The sequence below is a fragment of the Erythrolamprus reginae genome, chromosome Z (assembly GCF_031021105.1).
Source record: "Erythrolamprus reginae isolate rEryReg1 chromosome Z, rEryReg1.hap1, whole genome shotgun sequence".
In the NCBI taxonomy this organism is placed as follows: Eukaryota; Metazoa; Chordata; class Lepidosauria; order Squamata; family Dipsadidae; genus Erythrolamprus; species Erythrolamprus reginae.
This window is the reverse complement of record NC_091963.1, coordinates 120,309,582-120,330,631: the sequence shown is the minus strand read 5'-3', so window position 1 is coordinate 120,330,631 and position 21,050 is coordinate 120,309,582. Positions and strand designations below refer to the sequence as shown.

The window sequence follows — 21,050 nt, the reverse complement described above, 5'->3', positions numbered from 1 at the left end:
GATGTCAATGTATCTGAAAGTATTAAGATGTAAATACAAGAAAATTAATAAAAATTATGGCAAAAAAAGTTGTGCAGTTTTTTTGAAGTACTGAACAAAATATCAAAAGCCATCTATGAGTTAAGCAAGGCACAACAATTAAGGATAAAGGTCATTGGTGTTTGCCCTTCCAATTCTGAGATGAGCAATTCAGATCAAAATCAGGAAAGAGTGATTTCTTTTTTGAAAAGTTTATCTTGGTTATCACCAATTGTGCAAGCCATAAAAAAATCCGTTTAAATACTTATCTAAATAAGATTAAAGGGGAATATAAACCGAAGCGTGTGTTCAAATAATTTTATAGTCCACCTCGCTCCTTTTCAAAGCCCTTTGCTATTGTAAGGAGAACATGCTACCCTTTTTCATGCTAACGCAAACATCTTCAGGTCATAAAAAATGTGGAGGAAAACAGATTTGCATAAAAGAAAGAAGTGCATTGTCATTGTGAGGCTTTCACAGGCCTACATTAATCTGGTTAGCCTTTACCCATTTAGAAGTTAGCTATTCATTGTAGTTGATATTAGCCCTTCAAAGTAGGCCAGGTCAGAAAGAGACACTGGAATTATTCAAAGAATGTTATTTCCATGTTGTTGGTTCAATAGAGAATTTTGAAGCCTGCCTAATTTTCTGTCTGTTCCATCTTACAATAAAAAAAGGATCAAGGCATGGTTATTAATCTCAGTCTCTCAATCAGTTATGTGATTGCTTTTCCAAGTCCCTCCTAAATGGCTCTTTAATATCTTTCTCATTTCTTTACAATCCTGCATGTAAATGTGCATTTTCCCCAAAACAAAGTCATAGCAGGGTTAAACATCTTCTGATACTTTCAAAACCACCAGGATCTTTTCTTCCACCTGACATACCATCATCTGGTTGCATTACTGGTGATGGGAACACCAGAAATACCTTCTCCATGAGAAGAAGTGGAATGTCTTCTTTGCAAAGTAAGTCATTAGAAGCTGGGTTCATGCAACAAGTTATACAGTATAGTGAAAAATCCAGAACAGGTCAGAGTCCTCCTTAGCACACCAACTGTTTTGGAACATTGAGATATTACAATGGTGGCCAACTATTTTGTTCACTTTAAAATGGAATTAATCAAATGCTGAGAGAGGTTAAGACTTGATGAGAGCTAATATGTGGGCTAAAAAACCCTCATTTAAAATCAGAAGCTCCATCAGCACTCTCATATATAAAAAACAAATGCCCTAAAAATTAAGTTCTTTTAGGTCTCGCCACCAGAAGAAACATGTATTCTGTGTATTACTTCTCCAATTTTTATTTTCAGTTTATTTACTTATTTGATTTTTATGTTGCCCTTCTCCTTAGACTCAGGGCAGCTTACAACTTGTTAGCAATAGCACTTTTTAACAGAGCCAGCATGTTGCCCCCACAATCCGGGTCCTCATTTTACCCACCTCGGAAGGATGGAAGGCTGAGTTAACCTTGAGCCGGTGATGAGATTTGAACCGCTGACCTGCAGATCTACAGTCAGCTTCAGTGGCCTGCAGTACAACAACCTACCTGTTGTGCCACCCCGGCTCATACTGAAAGATCAACTTTCCACACTCTGCCTTACTGAATTTGTTAGAAAGCAGTTTTCAAACTGTTCTGAGCTGAGGTCATTCTAGAAGGTAAATAGGACAGTTTTGCTTTTCGTGAGTTAATTTGTGGAGCATCATTTACTACGGTAGTAATAAGATTGATGTTCTTGATTTTTACAGGCAACCCTGTCTGGATTTTGTCAAATAGAATCTCTTCTAGTTTCTTCTCCTCAAGTCTACTACTGACTCATCCAATAAGAGGAAGTACTCAAGGGGACACTTTTCTTCTGAGCAATCAATTCAGGAAGAAAAAAATCACCATGAACAGTGAATTTGGTGAATGTTATCATTCTGAAATTATCATCCAAATGCATGAATAGGATACATGTTGGAGTAGTAAAAAAATTTAAACGATTGAATGAATTGTCTGGGAAATAAGTACAGTGATACCTTGTCTTACAAACTTAATTGGTTCCAGGACGAGGTTCATAAGGTGAAAAGTTCGTAAGATGAAACAATGATTCCCATAGGAATCAATGGAAAAGCGATTAATTAATGCAAGCTCAAACTTTTGCCAGCCGAAGCGCCCATTTTTGCGCTGCTGGGATTCTCCTGAGGCTCCCCTCCATGGGAAACCCCACCTCCGGACTTCCGCATTTTTGCAATGCTGCAGGGGAATCCCAGCAGGGGAATCTCAGCATTGCAAAAACAGGCGCTTCGCTGGCAATAGAAGTCCAGAGGTGGGGTTTCCCAACGAGGGGAGCCTTCGCCTGGCAACAGAAGTCCAGAGGCAGGGCATCCCAGCAGCGGCAGGTTTGTAAGGTGAAAATAGTTCAGAAGAAGAGGCAAAAAAATCTTAAACCCTGGGTTCTTATCTCGAAAAGTTCGTATGACAAGGGGTTCGTAAGTCGAGATATCACTGTAGTTTTCTTCTACTATCCTTCCAAAATGTCTCTCTAAACATTTGCTGTGGCTATCAATCTACTTTTCTCCTCTCTCTTCTACTGCTTTTCTCCTCCTGATATCAAAACCGTTTCTCAGCTTCTCTACCCTGGTGAATGTTCAGTTCTTTATAGCTCTTTATACCAACTCTGGTTAGAAGTATTTGATATGTATTCTTATATGCCTTCTTACTCTCATGTAATCCCTTTCTCTCCAAATAATGTAAAAGATGATGTCATCCATTTGACTCTTGGCAATTTTATGGGTCAGGTCTCTCCACATCTTCTGATCTTGCACTACTTCTTTGAATTTCTTTTCTTTTCTTTATTTTTTGCTGAGGTTGGTTTTAGTTTTGATGGTTTCCAGCCTCCATGTTCTTTGGCAGCAGATTTCCTTTTCTAAACATTATTGCTTTCCAGTCCTTGTTTGTTAGTCAACTTCCCTATCCAATTTTGAATGCAAATACTGTACTTAAAACAGTTCTCTTCTTGCTAATTGTCCATTGTTGGATGGAGGATTTGAAAGGGCAGGAGATGGGGATAGATCTACAAACTCCCTCATCCTGAGTTCAGTTCTATAAATTTCTTCACTGTTTGGGTCAGGGGTGAAATGTTCCCGGTTTGCTCGTGCCTGTCAGTCATCGGAGAGCCAATCACAAAGGCAGTGTGAAGCTCCGCTCACCTGGCCAGATACTGCCATTTACATTCTTTTACCCTCTTTGCATGCACAGTATACTTTGTGCATGTGCATGCGCAATAGCAATAGCAATAGTAATTTACATTTACATACCGCTTCACAATGCTTTTACAGCCCTCTCTAAGCGGTTTACAGAATCAGCATATGGCCCCCAACAATGTGGGTCCTAATTATACCCACCTTGGAAGGATGGAAAGCTGAGTCAATCTTGAGCCAGGAATGATTTGGCAGTGTCTGGGCGGGTAGGCAGAGCTTCGCATTGTCTTTGCGACTGGCTCTCTGATGATCGACAGGCATGTGCATTTCACCCCTGGTTTGGGTTGACCTGGCTGTCTGGCATTCCATCCTTCTGACCCTATAAAGCAGGGGTCCCCAAACTTTTACACAGGGGGCCAGTTAACTGTCCCTTGGACTGTTGGAGGGTTGGACTATATAAAAAAAATATATGAACAAATCCCTATGCACACTGCACAAACCTTATTTTAAAGTAAAAAACAAAATGGGAACGTACTATTTAGAAGGAGGGCAGAAGTTTGAAATTCATATACCGTATTTTTCAGTGTATAAGGCACACTTACAACAAGGAAAAAAGTATTCTGAACCAAATGGTGCAATATTATATTATTTTTAAAAATACCAGTGTAGCAGAATACTTTTTACAATCATGTATGCTGTTTAAAACCATGCATACTTTTTAAAACCATGTACACTTTTTACAAACTTCAAACTTGAGAGCTTCAAGACTTATGGACTTCAACTCCCAGAATTCCTCCTTCAGTCATGCTACCTCAGGAATGGGAGCTGACATCCACAAGCCTTAAACTTGCCAGGTTTGAAGACCCTTACACTCCTAACACCTAACTCAGGGGTTTTCAAATTTGACAGCTTTAAGACCTGTGGGCTTCAACTCCCTGAATTCCTCCTTTAGCCACAAGCCTTAAACTTGCCAGGTTTAAGTCCACAGACCTTAAACTTGCCAGGTTTGAAGACCCTTCCACTCCTAACTCAGGGGTCTTCCAACTTGGAAGTTGGCCTTCAAACCTGTCAGGCAGCTTGCTTCAGGCTTGGGAAGCAGTGGCGGCTCCTCAGATAAAGGCTTCTTCCAGCGGTGGCCAGCAATGACTTTTCTGAGCAGTCAGCAGCGGCAGTAGTGGCTTTCCTATTTTGCAAGCCGGTGGTGGTGGCTTGCAAGTGTGTGGGGAGGGCAACTGAGATGGCACTCATTGCAAGTGCCACGCTGCTCTCTTTGGCGGCCGGGAGGGGGAAGGAAAGGTGGGCGCTCTCAATCTCTACACACAAGACAAACCTACCAAGGGAGAGAGGTCTTTCATGCTGCTTTCACAGCATGGGGGAAAGCCGAGCCTCTATCTTCCATCGTGTGGGCGCCTCTCTCCCTTGGTAGGTTTGTTTCGCATGTAGAGATCGAGAACACCACCTTTCCTTCCCCCTCCCAGCCACCGAAGAGAGCATCATGGCGCTTGCAATGAGAGCCATCTTGGTTGCCTTCCCCATTGGGAACCTCATGTGCTCAGAAAAGCCACTGCCGCTGCCGCTGGCCCCCACCGCTCACACAGGAGGCAGGATCCAAGGAAGCGGCAATTGTAAGATTGGTAGTCTTGCACCAAACGTTACCACGGGAACGAGTTGGCACCTAAGTCAGCTCGGCGAGTGCCAGTTTTTCAGTCTTTTGGGATTGTGGGGAAAGACTGATCTGCAGTCCTAACTAGCCCACAGCTCACTGGGAGGAATCGCTGCTGAATTCCTTGCTGAATTCAGTGCAGATCTTTTTTTTATTTGTGTCCCTGGGGAGAGGAGTCTGCAAGCGGGTCCAGGGGTCTCTAATAAGGGGTTGCAGAGAGGTGGCTTGCCACCCCCGGACTACGGGAAAGCCGCTACCGCCACTGTTGGCTGCAATTTTTGGCCAGGCAAAAGACGTGGTGGTGGAGGTTCTCAGGTGTCCTCCACCGTCGCCGTCTCTTTTGCCTGGGCGAAGAATGCTGGAAGCGCCTCTGTTCTCCCCACCCCGAGAGAAGAGTGCTGGTCCTAAATGGAGAGAAAAGCGTTTTTGGAGCGCAGGATGAAACAGGGAGGGCGGGATGTCCCCAAGGCTGCCTGCCAGCAGGTCAGCTGTCGGGGTTTGAAAAACCTGCACGGAGTTTGTTAAACATTGGCCAAGAGCACAGGATGAGGACGCATCCTGTGCTCCTGTCACTCACCCACGGGCCGAATAAATGGCTTCAGTGGGCCACATGCAGCCCGCGGGCTGTAGTTTGGAGTCTGCTGCTATAAAGCAAAGAAACCTCAAGTAAAATCATAAGCACTGTTGTGGTCACATGATTTTTACTTAATGATCATTTTGCTTAACAACCAGTTATCAAAACCAATTTCAGTTACCAAACAAAGGCTAACATTGATATTCAATTCAATTCAATTTATTAGACTTGTATGCCACCCCTCTCCGAGGATATCTTTTTCTTCTATTTTCAACAATCCGAGTTATCTAAATATTACTATGTTAATAATTTTAATTAATAATTTACTTAGTTCATTGTTTTGAAATAACAATGCATCAAGATTCATAACAAAATAATAAAGAGCATGTCTTACAGGAAAAACGTCCTATTATAGATGAGTGTGTGTGTGTGTATACCAGTATGTATATGTATATGTATATGTATATGTCAATCTCAACTAGCAAATGCTCTGTCCTACACATTGGGAAGAAGAATCTGAACTCCAAATACGAACTGAATAATCAAATTATCACAGATAATTCCCACTCGGTTAAAGACCTTGCTATACTAATAACAAAAGATTTAAGTGCCAAAGCCCACTGCAACAATATAGCCAAGAAGGCTTCAAGAGTTGTAAACCTAATCCTACGTAGCTTCTGCTCTGGCAATCTCACACTACTTACCAGAGCTTACAAAACTTTTGCCAGACCCATCCTCGAATACAGCTCATCTATTTGGAACCCATATCGCATCTCAGACATTAACATCCTTGAAAATGTCCAAAGATACTTCACCAGAAGAGCCCTTCACTCCTCCACTCGAAATAAAATACCCTACGAGACTAGACTTTCAATCCTGGGCCTAGAAAGTCTAGAATTAAGACGCCTTAAACAAGATCTAAGTATTGCCCAGAAGATCATATGCTGCAATGTCCTGCCTGTTGGCGACTACTTCAGCTTCAACCACAACAATACAAGAGCACACAACAGATTTAAACTTAATATTAACCACTCCAAACTTGACTGTAAAAAATACAACTTCAGTAACCAAGTGGAACTCATTACCGGACTCCATAGTGTCATCCCCAAACCCCCAACACTTTACCCTTAGATTATCTACGGTTGACCTATCCAGATTCCTAAGAGGTCAGTAAGGGGCAAGTACAAGTGCACTAGAGTGCCTTCCGTCCCCTGTCCTATTGCCCTCCTATATCTCCTATTCCTTTCTTCTATTCCTATATCTCTTCTTCTATTCTTTCATTGATATGTTCTATTACTATATCTTCTTTTCTATTATTTCTTAAATATATTTTACTATGAGTATCTCCTCTATAACCTTCATCATGTATTTTACTATCTGTATATAGATATATACCCACTAAAACCCTCATTGTGTATTGGACAAAATAAAATAAATAAATAAATAAATAAATATGCATATGCATATGTACATATAAACATATACTGTATACACACATGTACAGTATACATAAACACATGTATATATGTGCATATAGAGACACACATCCACATCCACACACACGCACACACACATAAGTGTATATTGCTGTTGTAAACCTCTAGAGTTACTTAGATGAGATGTATGATGTAGAAATTTAATAAATAAAATAGTGTGGGGAAGACATAAATTTTTATGTTTTGATATTAATTCTTGGATAAACAATAAAGTATGTCCTTGAATATGTCTGTGCAGAGATAAGCAGCAATTAAGCTTCAGGGTATAAATCTACTCCCTACACACTACAAGCTTCAACTAGCTGAATGGGAGGCACCCAAATCATTCAAATATGTGTATATCCTAAAGGCAAACTGCTAAATTGTGTATATTAAACTATGTTTTAACCAGATAATTAATATCCATTTGGAAATTCTTTACACGTATCCTTTGTTTTCTAGAATGAATTGAAGCATTCAACTTTGCAGCCTAGAGGACATGCCTATGTTTATAAATTCAACAGGTGAGTTTGGAGGGGGGAACAATGGGAAGGAAAGGGTGGGATAGCACAACTCCAACCACTTTCGAGGTGTACAGTCCAGCCACTGAGATGCCTACATGGAAAGGTTCAAATGCTTCCTTCAATTAAATGACCTGACCAAACTGTCCAGCACCTGCAAGAGAACCCATTTCTTTAATGCCTGTGGTCACCAGCGTGGGCTCTGGTCTTTTTTAAATTAGTCTATATGGTACCTATTGTGGTTAGCTCTGGCCCAGCTCCTGCCCCAAGGAATGTGCAGGTGGATGTGGAATTTGCCGATGAAGCCTCCTCTGACCAAGGAAGCATGAGTGACAGGGAAGATGGGAGTTTGGCAGACAGCCCAGGAAGAGATCAATCATCTGTATCATCCTTGGATTCTGAACAAGAATTAATGACACATCCACACATGTGTAGAGTGATGCATAGGAGACAACAACTGAAGGATTATTACAAGAGAAAATGAGGCCACCTATGGTTGAGTGGGGCTCCAGTAATTAGGGCTGCTGCTATAAATAGCAGTGTGTGGATTTGGCCATTGTGAAAGAGTATCTGATCGCAGTTCGTCAGGAATCCTGGGTTGCTGGTTTCTGGACTTTGCTTGTTGATTTTTCACGCCTTTGAAAACAAAGCAGAGCAACGTGTGTGTGTGTGTCTCACTTCATTGGAAGAAGAAGGGGTGTGAAGTTTCTTCACAGCTGCTAGCTAAGTACTTAATGACTGCTTAAGGTTAATTGTACAGACTACCTGATTGTTTTGGGACGAGTGCTCTTTGCAATACAAAAAGTGTGCTTAGTTTATTTTGACTTTTGGGATAAAGAACATTGTTTTGAATTTTCAAATGTGTGTGTGTGTCTGAAATTTGTACCCTTGAATTTTTGGGAGCCTCCTACCAGAGAGCCCGGCAGAAGAGGTACCATGGGATGATTAACTCCTAAAGCTGTTAAACTACTACTCATCTACTCCATTTCGCATCACCCTTTCTGGCAATGGATTCTAAAGGAAGATGAGCCCATTAACCATTACATGACCTCCCTCTGAGATACTACCCAGGATTGTGAATTCTTTGACCTAGATGACACACTCCTAGAGCAACTGGTGCGTGGCATTAGAAACATTTTGCAGTGCCATCTATTAGCTTACACAGAGTTTACCATTAAAGTGGCATTAGACGAAGCCTAAGCCTCTGAGATGTCCAATAACTGTACCACTGAAATCCAGAAATTCCAGCCCGTGACAGTAACTGCCAGCCACTTTGTGGCTGTCCACTAAGAAGAAACTGATCCAGATGAAGCCGGGGATAACAATGATGACATCAGCCATCTCAGGGCTAACCCCTCAGAAGAAATGGACTCAGCTGCAAAAAAAGTTCCATTCTGCCCTGCCTCAACTGTGGGGAGCCACACCCCTGTCCCACTTGCAGTTTTAAAAAAGCTACTTGCAGGCACTGTGGAAAATTTGGTCATCTGTCCAGAGTCTGCTGGACCAACCTGTCAGCCTCCTTCTAGCCAGCCTGGACTGGTTTGCCTCCCTAGGCCTGGGCATTACTGGCATCCACTCTACCACATGTGATAACTTCAGTGGCATGGGTACTGAGTTTACTGATGTGTTCCAAGGAAGCTCTAGGTAAATATGTGGCCACCCCTATCTCCCTCAACCTAGACCCCCAAGTAGGTCCCTTACATCTTAGCCTAGGTGCATTCCCTTTGCTCTACAGCCTAAGGTGGAAGCTGAGCTAGACAAGCTAATTGCTCAGGGCGTCCTGGAGCCTACTGACTATGCCAAGTGGGACTACCCCATAGTCGTCCTCATTAAGCCAGGTGGATTCATTCACCTCTGTGCCGAATACAAATGTTCTTTGAACAAGGCACCACAGGCACGTCCCTATCCTGTCCCTGTCATACAACAACTGCTCCATTTCTTAGGCCAGGACAACATTTTAGCTAGACTGAATATGGCACAGGCATACCAACATACGGTGGATGAGGCCACTGCCAAGGCCCAGATTATTGTCACTCATCGGAGTGCTTTCAAATGGCTCCGTCTCTAGTTTGGCATGAATGTAACCTCCAGTCTTTTCCAAACTCTCATGGAGAAGCTGCTCTTTGGGTTACCAGAGGTCATCCCTTACTTTAAGGACATCCTGATCTCTGCCTCAGACACATAGGAATGCCTCTCCCAGGTCAGGAATGTCCTCCTGGATTTCCCGCAAGCAAGGCTCAAATTGAAAAGGAGCAAGTGCAGGGTAGGGATCTCCAGCATAGAATTCTTAGGCTACCTGGTTGATACTGCTGGCATTTACCCCACTCCATCCAAGGTGGCTGCCATTCAGCATGCTCCTCCTGCTGCAAATAAGTCAGAATTGGATGCTTTCCTGGGTCTTTTAAATTTTTATATGTGTTCTTGCTCCATAAGGCCACCACTGCCGAGCCCCTGCACAGGCTCTTGGATGCCAAATGCTCCTGGCAGTGGGGCTCACAGTGGGGCTCACATTGGCCTTGTAGCTGGTGTCGTCATATGGACCAGTTACAAGGGCAATGCCTTTCACTAAATGAGCAATTGTCATTTGCAGCACTGCCAGGCATACCCCTCAATCTGTTACCCCATGCCAATGACCATGGCTCTGGGTTCATTGCACCGCCTCCAGACCTACTGGTAATACCCTCTGCCTCCACCGGCCACTACACAACTCCTTCCAGACCTTCAGCCATCTCACCAGTCCACCAGCTACTATCTTCACCTGCAGTAGAAGTTCCAGAATTTTGCTGCTCAACAAGGACGTACAGGGGCCCAGCTTACTTAGACAACCCCCAACATTTTTCCCTTAGACTATCCACAATTGACCTCACCAGGTTCTTAAGAGATCAGTAAGGGGCGAGCAAAAGTGCACTAGTGTGCCTTCCGTTCCCTGTCCAATTGCCCCTCCTATATCTATATATCTTTTCTTCCATTCATATATCTTTTCCTCTATTCTTCATTGATGTATTCTATTCTCATATCTTTTCTTCTATCCTTTCCCTGATATTTATTACTACCTGTTTTTATTCTCTTTATCTTTCAATTTGTATTGGACAAAACCAACCAACCAACCAACCAACCAACCAACCAACCAACCAACCAACAAACAAACAAACAAACAAACAAACAAACACATAAACTATGTCTGTGCTAGCCCTCGGGATGCTAGAGTTGCCTCAGAACCTTCCTTGATTGGCCAGTGTGGGAGCTGTTTGGAAATGGGACTTTAGCCACTTCCTATTGACTGGCGCGTCTGACAGCTGGCTATAAAAGAGCTATGGCGGCAGCTGGCTATTTCCTACGGAGCTGTCACTGTTGTTTTTGATGTTGCTCTGTTAGCCTTAATAAAGGCTTGTTGGTTCTTGATCCGTCTTGGTTCAGTCTTTGTGTCCGCACCCTTCGGACTTAATAATATGTATTCAAACTTTAGACAAACTTTAGACAGGCATATAGAGCAATCCCACTCCCCCATCTGGATGTGTCTGACCACCTCTCTCTGGTATTTTGCCCAAAGTCTATCGCCTTTAGGAAAAGGAAAACTGCCAAAATCTGGCAGGAGGGAACACTGACTGCTTTGAGACTGCCGAGTGGAATATATATCAATAGGTGGAGCTGCAAGAATTCACTGACACTGTACTCTCATACATTAAAACATGCACAGACAATGCAACAGTGAATAAGTGCATCAGAGTTTACAGTAATCATAAACCCTGGATCTCTCAGCAAAGGTATAATCATTTGTGAGAGCCTAAAACTCCACCTTTAAGGCAGGAAATAAAGACGAGTACAACGAGACCAAGGCAAACTTGAGGACAGGCTTTAAGGTGGCTAAACAGAAACACAAACATAAAATAGAGAAGTATCTGGAAGATAATAACTCAGGACAGGTGAGGCAGGGGTTAAAACAGCTAACCAACTATAAGGGCAAAAGGATGAAAATAGCCAATGTTGCTGCCCTGCTGGTGGAGGAGCTGAATAGGAGCTGAGCCCAAAAGACATGTCTCTCTGGCTGTAGCCAAAGGGCCCTCTAACCTCCAGCCACTCACACTGGATGAGCATCAAGTGAGAGATGTGCTGAAGGTCGTAAATCCCAACAAGGCTGCAGGTCCAAACTGCATGCTGGGGAAAGTGGTAGAAACCTGCACTGAGCAATTAACAGGGGTCTTGACAAGGATTTGTAACATCTCCCTGCAATTGGCTAGAGTCCCATCATGCTTGAAAGCAGCCACAATCATCCCATAGAAAGCAGCCATAATCAGCCTGAATGACTATAGATTGGGTGGGTGGCGGGGAGGGGGAGGTAGCAAAAATGGAGCTCCACCACAGAGGACCCAATTTGCACTGAAAGATGTTGAAAGGAAATGTAGGGCGCCCTGCATAAGCCAACCCACCGTTCACTGCTATAGACCCGTTGCACTGATGTCTATAGTGATGAAGTGCTTTGAGAGACTGGTCCTACAACACCTCAGCTCCCGTCTTCCACCAAATTTCAATCAACATCAGTTTGCTTATAGAAAAAACCAGGTCAACAGGTCAACAGGAGACACCCTCAAGGAGCCACCTTGAGAAATCCAGGAATTATGTTAGCATGCTTTTTATAGACTTTAGACTTTAGCTCAACCTTTAATACCATCTTACCAGGGATTCTCATTGGAAAGCTGACTGACCTGGATTTCTCTCCCCTCACTTATGTCTGGGTCAAAGACTTCCTGGCGGATCATCCACAAACAGTAAGGATCTTGAGAGACTTGAACACTAGACCCTATATAACAAAGTGAAATGAAATTCAATGGTGAAAAAAGCAGGTTTCTACATTTAGACAGGAAATACCAATGCACAGGTAGTACCTGGCTCAATAGTAATAACTGTGAGAAGGATCTTTGTCCCAGTAGACAATCACTTAAATATGAGCCAGCAGTGTGCTGCAGCTTTCCTTAACAGAAGGATAGAATCAAGATTATGTGAAGTACAAGTAGTCCTCGATTTACAGCAGTTCACTTAGTTTGAAGTTATAACAGCACTGAAAAAAAAGTGACAATTTTTCACACTGACTATTGCAACAGCCCCATGATCACGTGACTTACATTTGGATGCTTAACAAATAGCTCACACTTATGGTGCTTGCAATTTCCTAGGGTCATGTGATCACCTTTTGCAATCTTCTGACAAGGAAGTCGATGGGGAAGCCAGATTCATTTAACAACCATGTTGACTGTATGACTGTAACTTGTTGTTTGTATGCTTAAGATTTTTATTAATATTGCTTCTTCATTGCTTATTTGACCCCTATGACAATAATTAAGTGTCGTACCACATGATTCTTGACAAATGTATACAGTATTTTCTTTTATGTACGCTGAGAGCATATGCACCAAGACAAATTCCTTGTGTGTCCAATCACACTTGGCCAATAAAAAATTCTATTCTATGTTACTAATTGCAGTGATTCACTTAACAAAGTGGAAAGCAAGATTGTAAAACTTACCAAATCAGTCATTTAGTAACATCAACTTTGGGGCTCAATTGTGGTTGCACGTTGAGTGGTATTAGTACCACCTTGCACTTCAAATATTGCATCCAGTTTTGATTTGTCTGAAATGGTATAGTTTTTCCTGCTTGATCCTCGAAGGTCCCTTCCAACTGTTATTTTGTAAAGTGGCTTACACCCAGGCCTTGTACTTATGATTGTCATAGCATCCCCATGTTAGATGATCAAAACTTGCATTCTTGACAATTGGTATGCATTTATGATGTTTGCCATGTGATTGCCATTTGTGACCTTCCCAGTGTTTTTCTAACAAGCAAAGTGAATGTGTTAGCTGCATGACTCACTTAACAACTGCAACGATTTGCTTAACCACAGGGGCAAAAGAGGTCATAAAATTGGATGCAGCTTACTTAACAACCACCTTGCTTATCAATGGAAATTCTCTTCCAGGGTGGCGCAGCAGGTAGAGTGCTGTACTGCAGGCCACTGAAGCTGACTGTAGATCTGAAGGTCAGCGGTTCAAATCTCATCACCGGCTCAAGGTTGACTCAGCCTTCCATCCTTCCGAGGTGGGTAAAATGAGGACCCGGATTGTGGGGGCAATAGCCTAGCTCTGTTAAAAAGTGCTATTGCTAACGTGTTGTAAGCCACCCTGAGTCTAAGGAGAAGGGCGGCATAAAAATCAAATAAATAGATCGATAGATCGATAGATCGATAGATCAATCAATCAATCAATCAATCAATCAATCAACAAACAAATAAATAAATGTGTACAACCTGTAGTTTACCTTAAAGATCACATTTCGCCAAAGAAATTATTTGAATTAGCATTGACAAATGATAGAGGGCAAAAACAATTCGAATCCACAACATTTTCACTTTTTGTCAAGTGCAGAAGGAACCAGATGAACTTTTTTGCAACATTATACTTGAAACACTTTCAAGGTTTTTGGAAAGATGTGGATATGGAAAACTATTACCAACATGAGTTGTTAATATCTCTAATAATCAACCAGGACATTTTTTATTCAGGCTTTGTTTTAACCCCCAGATGAGTAGACCCACACCCTTGGCAGCAATGAACTAGACAAGAATCCAAGAAGGCATTAGATGAGGGTTAAAATTTACTGGCAAACACCCAAGGACATTTCTGCAAGGGAGGAGGAGGGGGAGGAGCAAAGGTTCTCCCTTCCTTGCTGTTTGTTTTCATTCTATACAACTGCCAGCGTGTGCCCGTTGCTTCCAGAGTGCTGGATCTCGGACCGGTGTGCAGATATGCTTCACTTTTATACAATTTTGCTGGGTTTTTTTATCCTTGTCCCTCTGCTGGCCAATATTTTTTTGCCATATTTTTGGCTGGACTTACGCTTTTTTCTCTCTCTCTTGTGGACAGCATACAAATCCCAAAAGCGTTTGCAACGTAATCCACCATTCACCCTCCTGGACTGTTTTTTAGGCAAGGTCCTGAAACATCCGGACAAGCCTTTCATTCTCTTTGAAGATGAAGTTTATTCCTATCAGGACATCGACCGACTTAGCAACCAAATGGCCAGAGTGCTGAAGGACTATGTGAAGCTGAAAGAAGGGGAAACCATGGCTCTTTTCTTGAAGAATATCCCAGCCTATATCTGGATCTGGATGGGCTTGGAGAAGATTGGCTGCACCATGGCATGCATCAATTATAACATCCGATTAAAATCTTTGTTGCACGTGTTGAAAACCTGCAATGCCAAAGTGCTTCTGACGACGCCAGGTGAGCTAAACCAAACAGTTCTGTCCATTGATCCAATTAAATGTATAATTTCAGTATGAGTCTGAGGCTGCTTGATTCCTGCTCTCTCGAGATTTTTGACCTTTCCTGTTTGTTTGCTTGAATGAGTCATTTTGTATTATGCCCATAACTTGCCTCAGCATTTTCATTTGTGTTCTGTTAATCTTCATAGGTTCTGTAAAGTTTGTAAAACAATGATTGCCAACTATAGTCAAAGGTCCACAGCTCAGTTTCTGCTAGCCTCAAACACAGGGTTTCTAGAAATTGAATTCTCCTTACAGTCGAGAGTTAATTCACTTTACCTGGAGTATGCTCCAACCAAAATCTCAGTTTTGTGGCAGAAAAGATAGCAAATGAAGTGAAGTTTTCTCTTTTGCCCTGGTTTAAACTGATCTCAACATCCAACTTGCTTACTTCCAAGTTTTGTGCAGTGTGCTGCTGCTATGAATTCAAACCTTAGGTATCAAAATGTATTTGCTCTTTTTCAAAATAGTGATTCAATAACTTAAAACTTGTTTTCTTTTCCCTTATTTTATATATATTTTTTCTTCATGGGGGAAAACTTTCTTCATGGGGGAGAGGGAGAAACAATGAAGTTCTTGGAAAGAGTGGAGAAAAATAAAAAATACACTGAAAGCGATTTTAAAAACATTTTTGCCTGAAAAGAAAAGAGAGCAACTTTAATATTTGAACTGAATGCCAAAAGCAAGTAGAAATGAATGTAGCATAAAGAAAGAATGCTAATAATGTTTTGCAATCTCATCTGAACGGACCATTACTACTACCTTTTCCTATTTGCAAGAAACTGTAATCCAAACATGTCCTGACAACATTTTTCTGCTGCCAAATTCTTCTCATCTCCTGCCTGAGGGGGAGACAAGGAACCCTCTGGGGGATACTTATGCAACCTTTGCATCAATGCTTCAACTATGTAGACCCTTGTTATTGCTTTTCTTGGTCAGATGAGCTGACGTATTTCTGGCTGGGCAGAAATATGTCTCAAACTTTGGATGAAGCAATTTTCCTTTTTAGTCCATGATATGTGGAAAGTTTGTGGACAAGCCAGTTTCCCAATGGTGAGAACCAGAGGTGGGTTTCAGCAGGTTCTGACTAGTCCTGCCGAACTGGCAGCAGAAATTTTGAGTAGTTTGGAGGACTAGTAAATACCACCTGACTGGCCCCGCCCCCGTCTATTCTCTGCCCCTCGAGTCCCAGCTGATCAGGAGGGAGTAGCGATTTTGCAATAATGTTTCTCTGGAGTGGAGAGGAAGTGGAGATTTTACAGTATCCTTCCTCTGCCACACCCACCAAGCCCTGCCCACAGAACTGGTAGTAAACATTCTGCCTGTCAAACACTACTTTAGCTTCAACCACAACAACACAAGAGCCCACAACAGATACAAGCTTAATATTAACCGCTCCAAAATTGACTGTAAAAAATACGACTTTAGTAATCGAGTTGTCGAAGTGTGGATTTCACTATCGGACTCTGTAATATCATTCCCTAACCCTCAACACTTTACCCTTAAACTATTCACGGTTGACCTCTCCAAGTTCCTAAGAGGTCAGTAAGGGGCGTACATAAGGGCACCAGAGTGCCTACCGTCCCCTGTCCTATTGTCTCTCCTATATCTTCTCTTCTATACCTATATCTTTTCCTGCTATTCTCTCATAGTTATATTTTAACTCCTTTATTTTCTCCTCTATTCCCCCTTTAATACATTCTACCTGATTTTATCCTCTATAACCTTCATTGTGTATTATTATATATTGGGCAAAACAAACAAACAAATAAATAAATAAATAAATAAAATTCCACCATTTGCGAAAGCCACCATTCACCCACTGCAAGGCTCCTGGATTTATGCACATAAATTCTAGAAATATGAAGCTATTAATCTTGTTATGGTGCAAGGAGTTGGGTTTTTTGTTTTGTTTTTGCTTAATAAAAAAGTAATTTATTCTAAAAAATTAAGTGACAAGATACAAAATACCCTGCTTTTCTTTTTCTTTTGGATAAGTGAATGTCCCTGATGTGAGGTCTCTTATACAATGTACCCAATGCTTTTGCAATAGATAACATATCACATCGTTTATACCCTTGTCAGGATTAGGACTCTTCCTCATGGTCATATTAGCTTTTGTAAATCAGGAGATAAGTACTGTACGCTGACATAAGTCACTCATGCCCTCATCACCTCGAGGTTCGATTACTGCAACGCTCTCTACATGGGGCTACCTTTGAAAAGTGTTCGGAAACTTCAGATCATGCAGATTGCGGCCGCGAGAGCCATCGTGGGGCTTCCTAGATTCGCCCACGTTTCTGCAACACTCCGCGGCCTGCACTGGCTGCCGATCGGTTTCCGGTCACAATTCAAAGTGTTGGTAATGACCTTTAAAGCCCTACATGGCACTGGGCCAGAATACATCTGGAACCGCCTTCTACCGCACGAATCTCAGCGGCCAATAAGGTCCCACAGAGTTGGCCTTTTCCGGATCCCATCGACCAAACAATGTCGTTTGGCGGGCCCCAGGGGAAGAGCCTTCTCTGTGGGGGCCCCGGCCCTCTGAAACCAACTCCCCCCAGAGATTAGAATGGCCCCCACCCTCCTTGTCTTTCACAAATTACTTAAGACCCACCTTTGTTGCCAGGCATGGGGGAGTTAAGTTATGCATGGTATGTTTGTGTGTATGTTTGGTTTTTTATAAGGGTTTTTTAGTTGTTTTTATTAATTGGATTGTTCATGTTGTTTTACCACTGTTGTTAGCCGCCCCAAGTCTGCGGAGAGGGGCGGCATACAAATCCAATTAATAATAATAATAATAATAATAATAATAATAATAATAATAATAAGTGGTGCTGCCCTAATGATTTGGCTAAGGGGTTTCCACAGACACCCCCAAAAAAGGAATCAAATAATGACTAAAGTGACTCAAGTCTGATTCCTTCTTGAGGGGTCCTTGGTAATCTCTGAGCTTGGTTGTTTTCTTGCAGATATTTCATTACCCAAACTAAGTAACACCACCAGTGCTATTTAACAATATTGATGACATTGATGATGTTACTCAGTTTGGGCAATGAAGCATCTGCAGGAAAATAACCAAGCTTAGGAAGCATCAAGGACCCCTCATCTGAACTCTGACCTAGAAATATTCCCCTTTATTGGTACGATTTATTTTTATTTTATTTATTAGATTTGTATGCCGCCCCTCTCTGAAGACTCGGGGCCGCTCACAGCAATCATAAGAACAATATATAGTAACAAATCTAATATTAAAATCTAAAATAACAATTTTACATTAAAAATCCTAAAAACCCCAGTATATATATGTACAGTGAACCCTCGAGTTTCGCGTCCTCAAGGATCGCGAAAGGGCTATTTCGCTAGTTTGCAACCCGGAAGTAAACTCCACCATCTGCGCATGCGTGCCCTTCCACGCATGCGTAGATGGTGGAGTTTCCCCGCCGGGCAGAGGCTTCCCTGGGTCTTCCCCCTCTTGCCCCGTAAGACCCCAGCGGCGGTGGGCTGGAGCGAGAGCTTGGGGCACCCTAGCTCCGCTTCCCAGCTGGGAAGCGGAGCCGGCAACAGCGTGGGCGGGCGGGCGGCGCGCGCGAGCTTGGGGCAGCCTAGCTCCGCTCCCCAGCTGGGAAGCGGATCTAGGGAGTCCCCACCGCGCGCGCGTTGCTGGGGAAAGCGCGCGCGCTTGGGAACATCCCAGCTTCGCTCCCAGCTGGGGAGCGGATCTAGGGAGTCCCCACCGCGCGCGCGTTGCTGGGGAAAGCGCGCGCGCTTGGGAACATCCCAGCTTCGCTCCCAGCTGGGGAGCGAAGCTGGGATGTTCCCAAGCGCGCGCGCTTTCCCCAGCAACGCGCGCGCGGTGGGGACTCCCTAGATCCGCTCCCCAGCTGGGAGCGAAGCTGGGATGTTCCCAAGCGCGCGCGCTTTCCCCAGCAACGCGCGCGCGGTGGGGACTCCCTAGATCCGCTTCCCAGCTGGGGAGTGAAGCTGGGATGTTCCCAAGCGCGCGCGCTTTCCCCAGCAACGCGCGCGCGCGGTGGGGACTCCCTAGATCCGCTCCCCAGCTGGGAGCGAAGCTGGGATGTTCCCAAGCGAGCGGGCACCCAGGGAAGCCGTTGCGCGAGCAACGGGGTGGGCGGGCGAAGGGCGGGCGGCAGTAGAAGCAAAAACACCATCTGCGCAAGTGCAGATGGTGTTTTTACTTCCGCACCGCTACTTCGCTAAAAATCGATCATCGCGTGGGGTCCTGGAACGGAACCCTCGCGATGATCGAGGGTTCACTGTATATGTATATGTATATGTATATGTATATGTATATGTATATGTATATGTATATGTATATATATATATATATATATAAAACATACACACAAACATATCATACATAAAACTACATAGGCAAGGGTGAGATGTCTCAGTTCCTCCATGCCTGACAGCAGAGGTGGGTTTTAAGAAGTTTACGAAAGGCAAGGAGGGTGGAGGCAGTCCTAATCTCTGGGGACTGCTGGTTCCAGAGGGTCGGGGCTGCCACAGAGAAGGCTCTTCCCCTGGGTCCCGCCAGCCGACACTGTTTAGTCGACGGGACCCGCAGAAGGCCAACTCTGTGGGACCTAACCGGCCTCTGGGATTCGTGCGGCAGAAGGCGGTCTCGCAGATATCCTGGTCTGGTGCCATGAAGGGCTTTAAAGATCATAACCAACACTTTAAATTGTGACCGGAAACTGATCGGCAACCAATGCAGACTGCGGAGTGTTTATGTATTTATGGCCATCAAACACTTCAGAAAGCATGTAATTGGGAAAAATTTGCTTGCAGGCACATTTCTACTTCTAGGATTGATGATGTTACCTAGTTTAGATAATGAAATGTTTACAAGGAAACAGCCAAGTTCGAATAGCCCCAAAGATCTCTACAAATATTCTCTTTACTGTTTTCTTTTTACTGAATCTTTTTAACATTCATCCATTGGATGAATGTTAAAAAAGGACCGAATTTTGGTTATTCCACCACATCCACTATTTTAATGTTGTGAGGCCTATCTCTGACTCTGTTCTGCCTCAGTGATAAGGCAGGCAACTGATACTACCCTATCCCTTCAAACCTGAATCTGGAATAATCCAGATTATTGGACAATTGGTCAAGTCCCTTGTTTGCATTTTCTTCCCATCCCACATTGCCTGCAAGTGGAAAAAAACAACTAGCAATCATATCATGAAATAATTTGAATGACTTTGGACCAATACTAAGGGTTCCTCTCAGCTTTATACCTTAGCATTATCTGAAATGCTTCCAACTAGGTAGCTCTGAAATGGCCCATGCAAATGTCAGAGCTCACTAGTCAAAAAAGTGTCCTCATACAAGGCTTTGGGTAAGTAGTCTGGAGTAGGGGTGGTTTCCTCCCTGTTTGGACCAGATCACCCAAACCATTAGTGACCAGCTGGTGATGTGACGAAGGTGTCATGGATCCAATTCAGTCAGTGCTGATCCATGGGCAATGCCATCTTTTGGGGGGAATTTTTGGTGAATTTGATGGCTTCTCTTCTTCCGCTGCTTGAAAAAGAGCCTGCCTACCCCCGGGTTAATACTGATCTTTATTTCTTTGCCAAAGCACAGCTGATCAACTTCTCAGCTGTGTTTCGGGCTGAATCCTGCTACTGAATATGCGCGGAAGCAAAAATTGCAGAAGGGGTCACACGGGCATGAAATGTTGCAATGTGAACTGATGGCGAAGGTAAGTGAACCCCATCCATGGTCTGGAATAAGCAAGTAGTACCTTCTTTTGCAGATTGTGCTCAACTTCTTTGTTCAGTACAGCAGAAGATGTACAAGGAGCACAGGAGAAGATGCACAAGGAGCAACAGTCCTTGGTGTAGTTCCTTCCACTATAAGAACATGTTGACCCAACTCTCATGTCTATATGTACTTTGTGGCTAATAAAATATGTTGTCCTTATAGGTCAGAAAATGAACATTCTGAAAATGATGGGCTGTGGAGAATAGTATTAGAAACAGATGTTGCTGCTTTAAGGGATTGTAGTCTGATGATGTTGTCAATCTTACTGAGAGAAGTCAGCAGATATTTTCAATTTCTCAATTTGGTCTGTGTTGACAAGACTTGGGCTAAGGTGCAAAACATGACATGCCTAGATTTTTTAAATTGAAATAATAAGATAGAGCCACTTAAAACAGTTAATTGCCATCAATCAGCCTGATTGCCCCTCTCCTTTCTTTATAATAAGCCTTCTTATAGTTTCACAAATTTTTGTTTTGATTTTTCATCCTTGAACTAGGCTACTGTTGATTGTT

At 43.1% G+C, this 21,050-nt stretch overlaps 1 protein-coding gene across 3 annotated transcripts in view; it reads left to right on the top strand.

Annotated features, from left to right (window-relative positions):
- Positions 1–21,050, top strand: part of LOC139153550 (long-chain fatty acid transport protein 2-like) — an 88,007-nt gene that overhangs the window by 36,736 nt on the left and 30,221 nt on the right. The window contains exons 1-2 of one of the 3 annotated variants that reach the window (XM_070727622.1): positions 1,769–1,919; positions 7,372–7,433. In XM_070727622.1, coding sequence (XP_070583723.1) covers positions 7,409–7,433 — 25 coding nt within the window. In that variant the 5' untranslated portion in view covers positions 1,769–1,919; positions 7,372–7,408. Of the gene's footprint in view, positions 1–1,768; positions 1,920–7,371; positions 7,434–14,147; positions 14,708–21,050 lie in introns of those variants that run through there. The other 2 variants (XM_070727621.1, XM_070727620.1) reach the window with 2 other exon arrangements.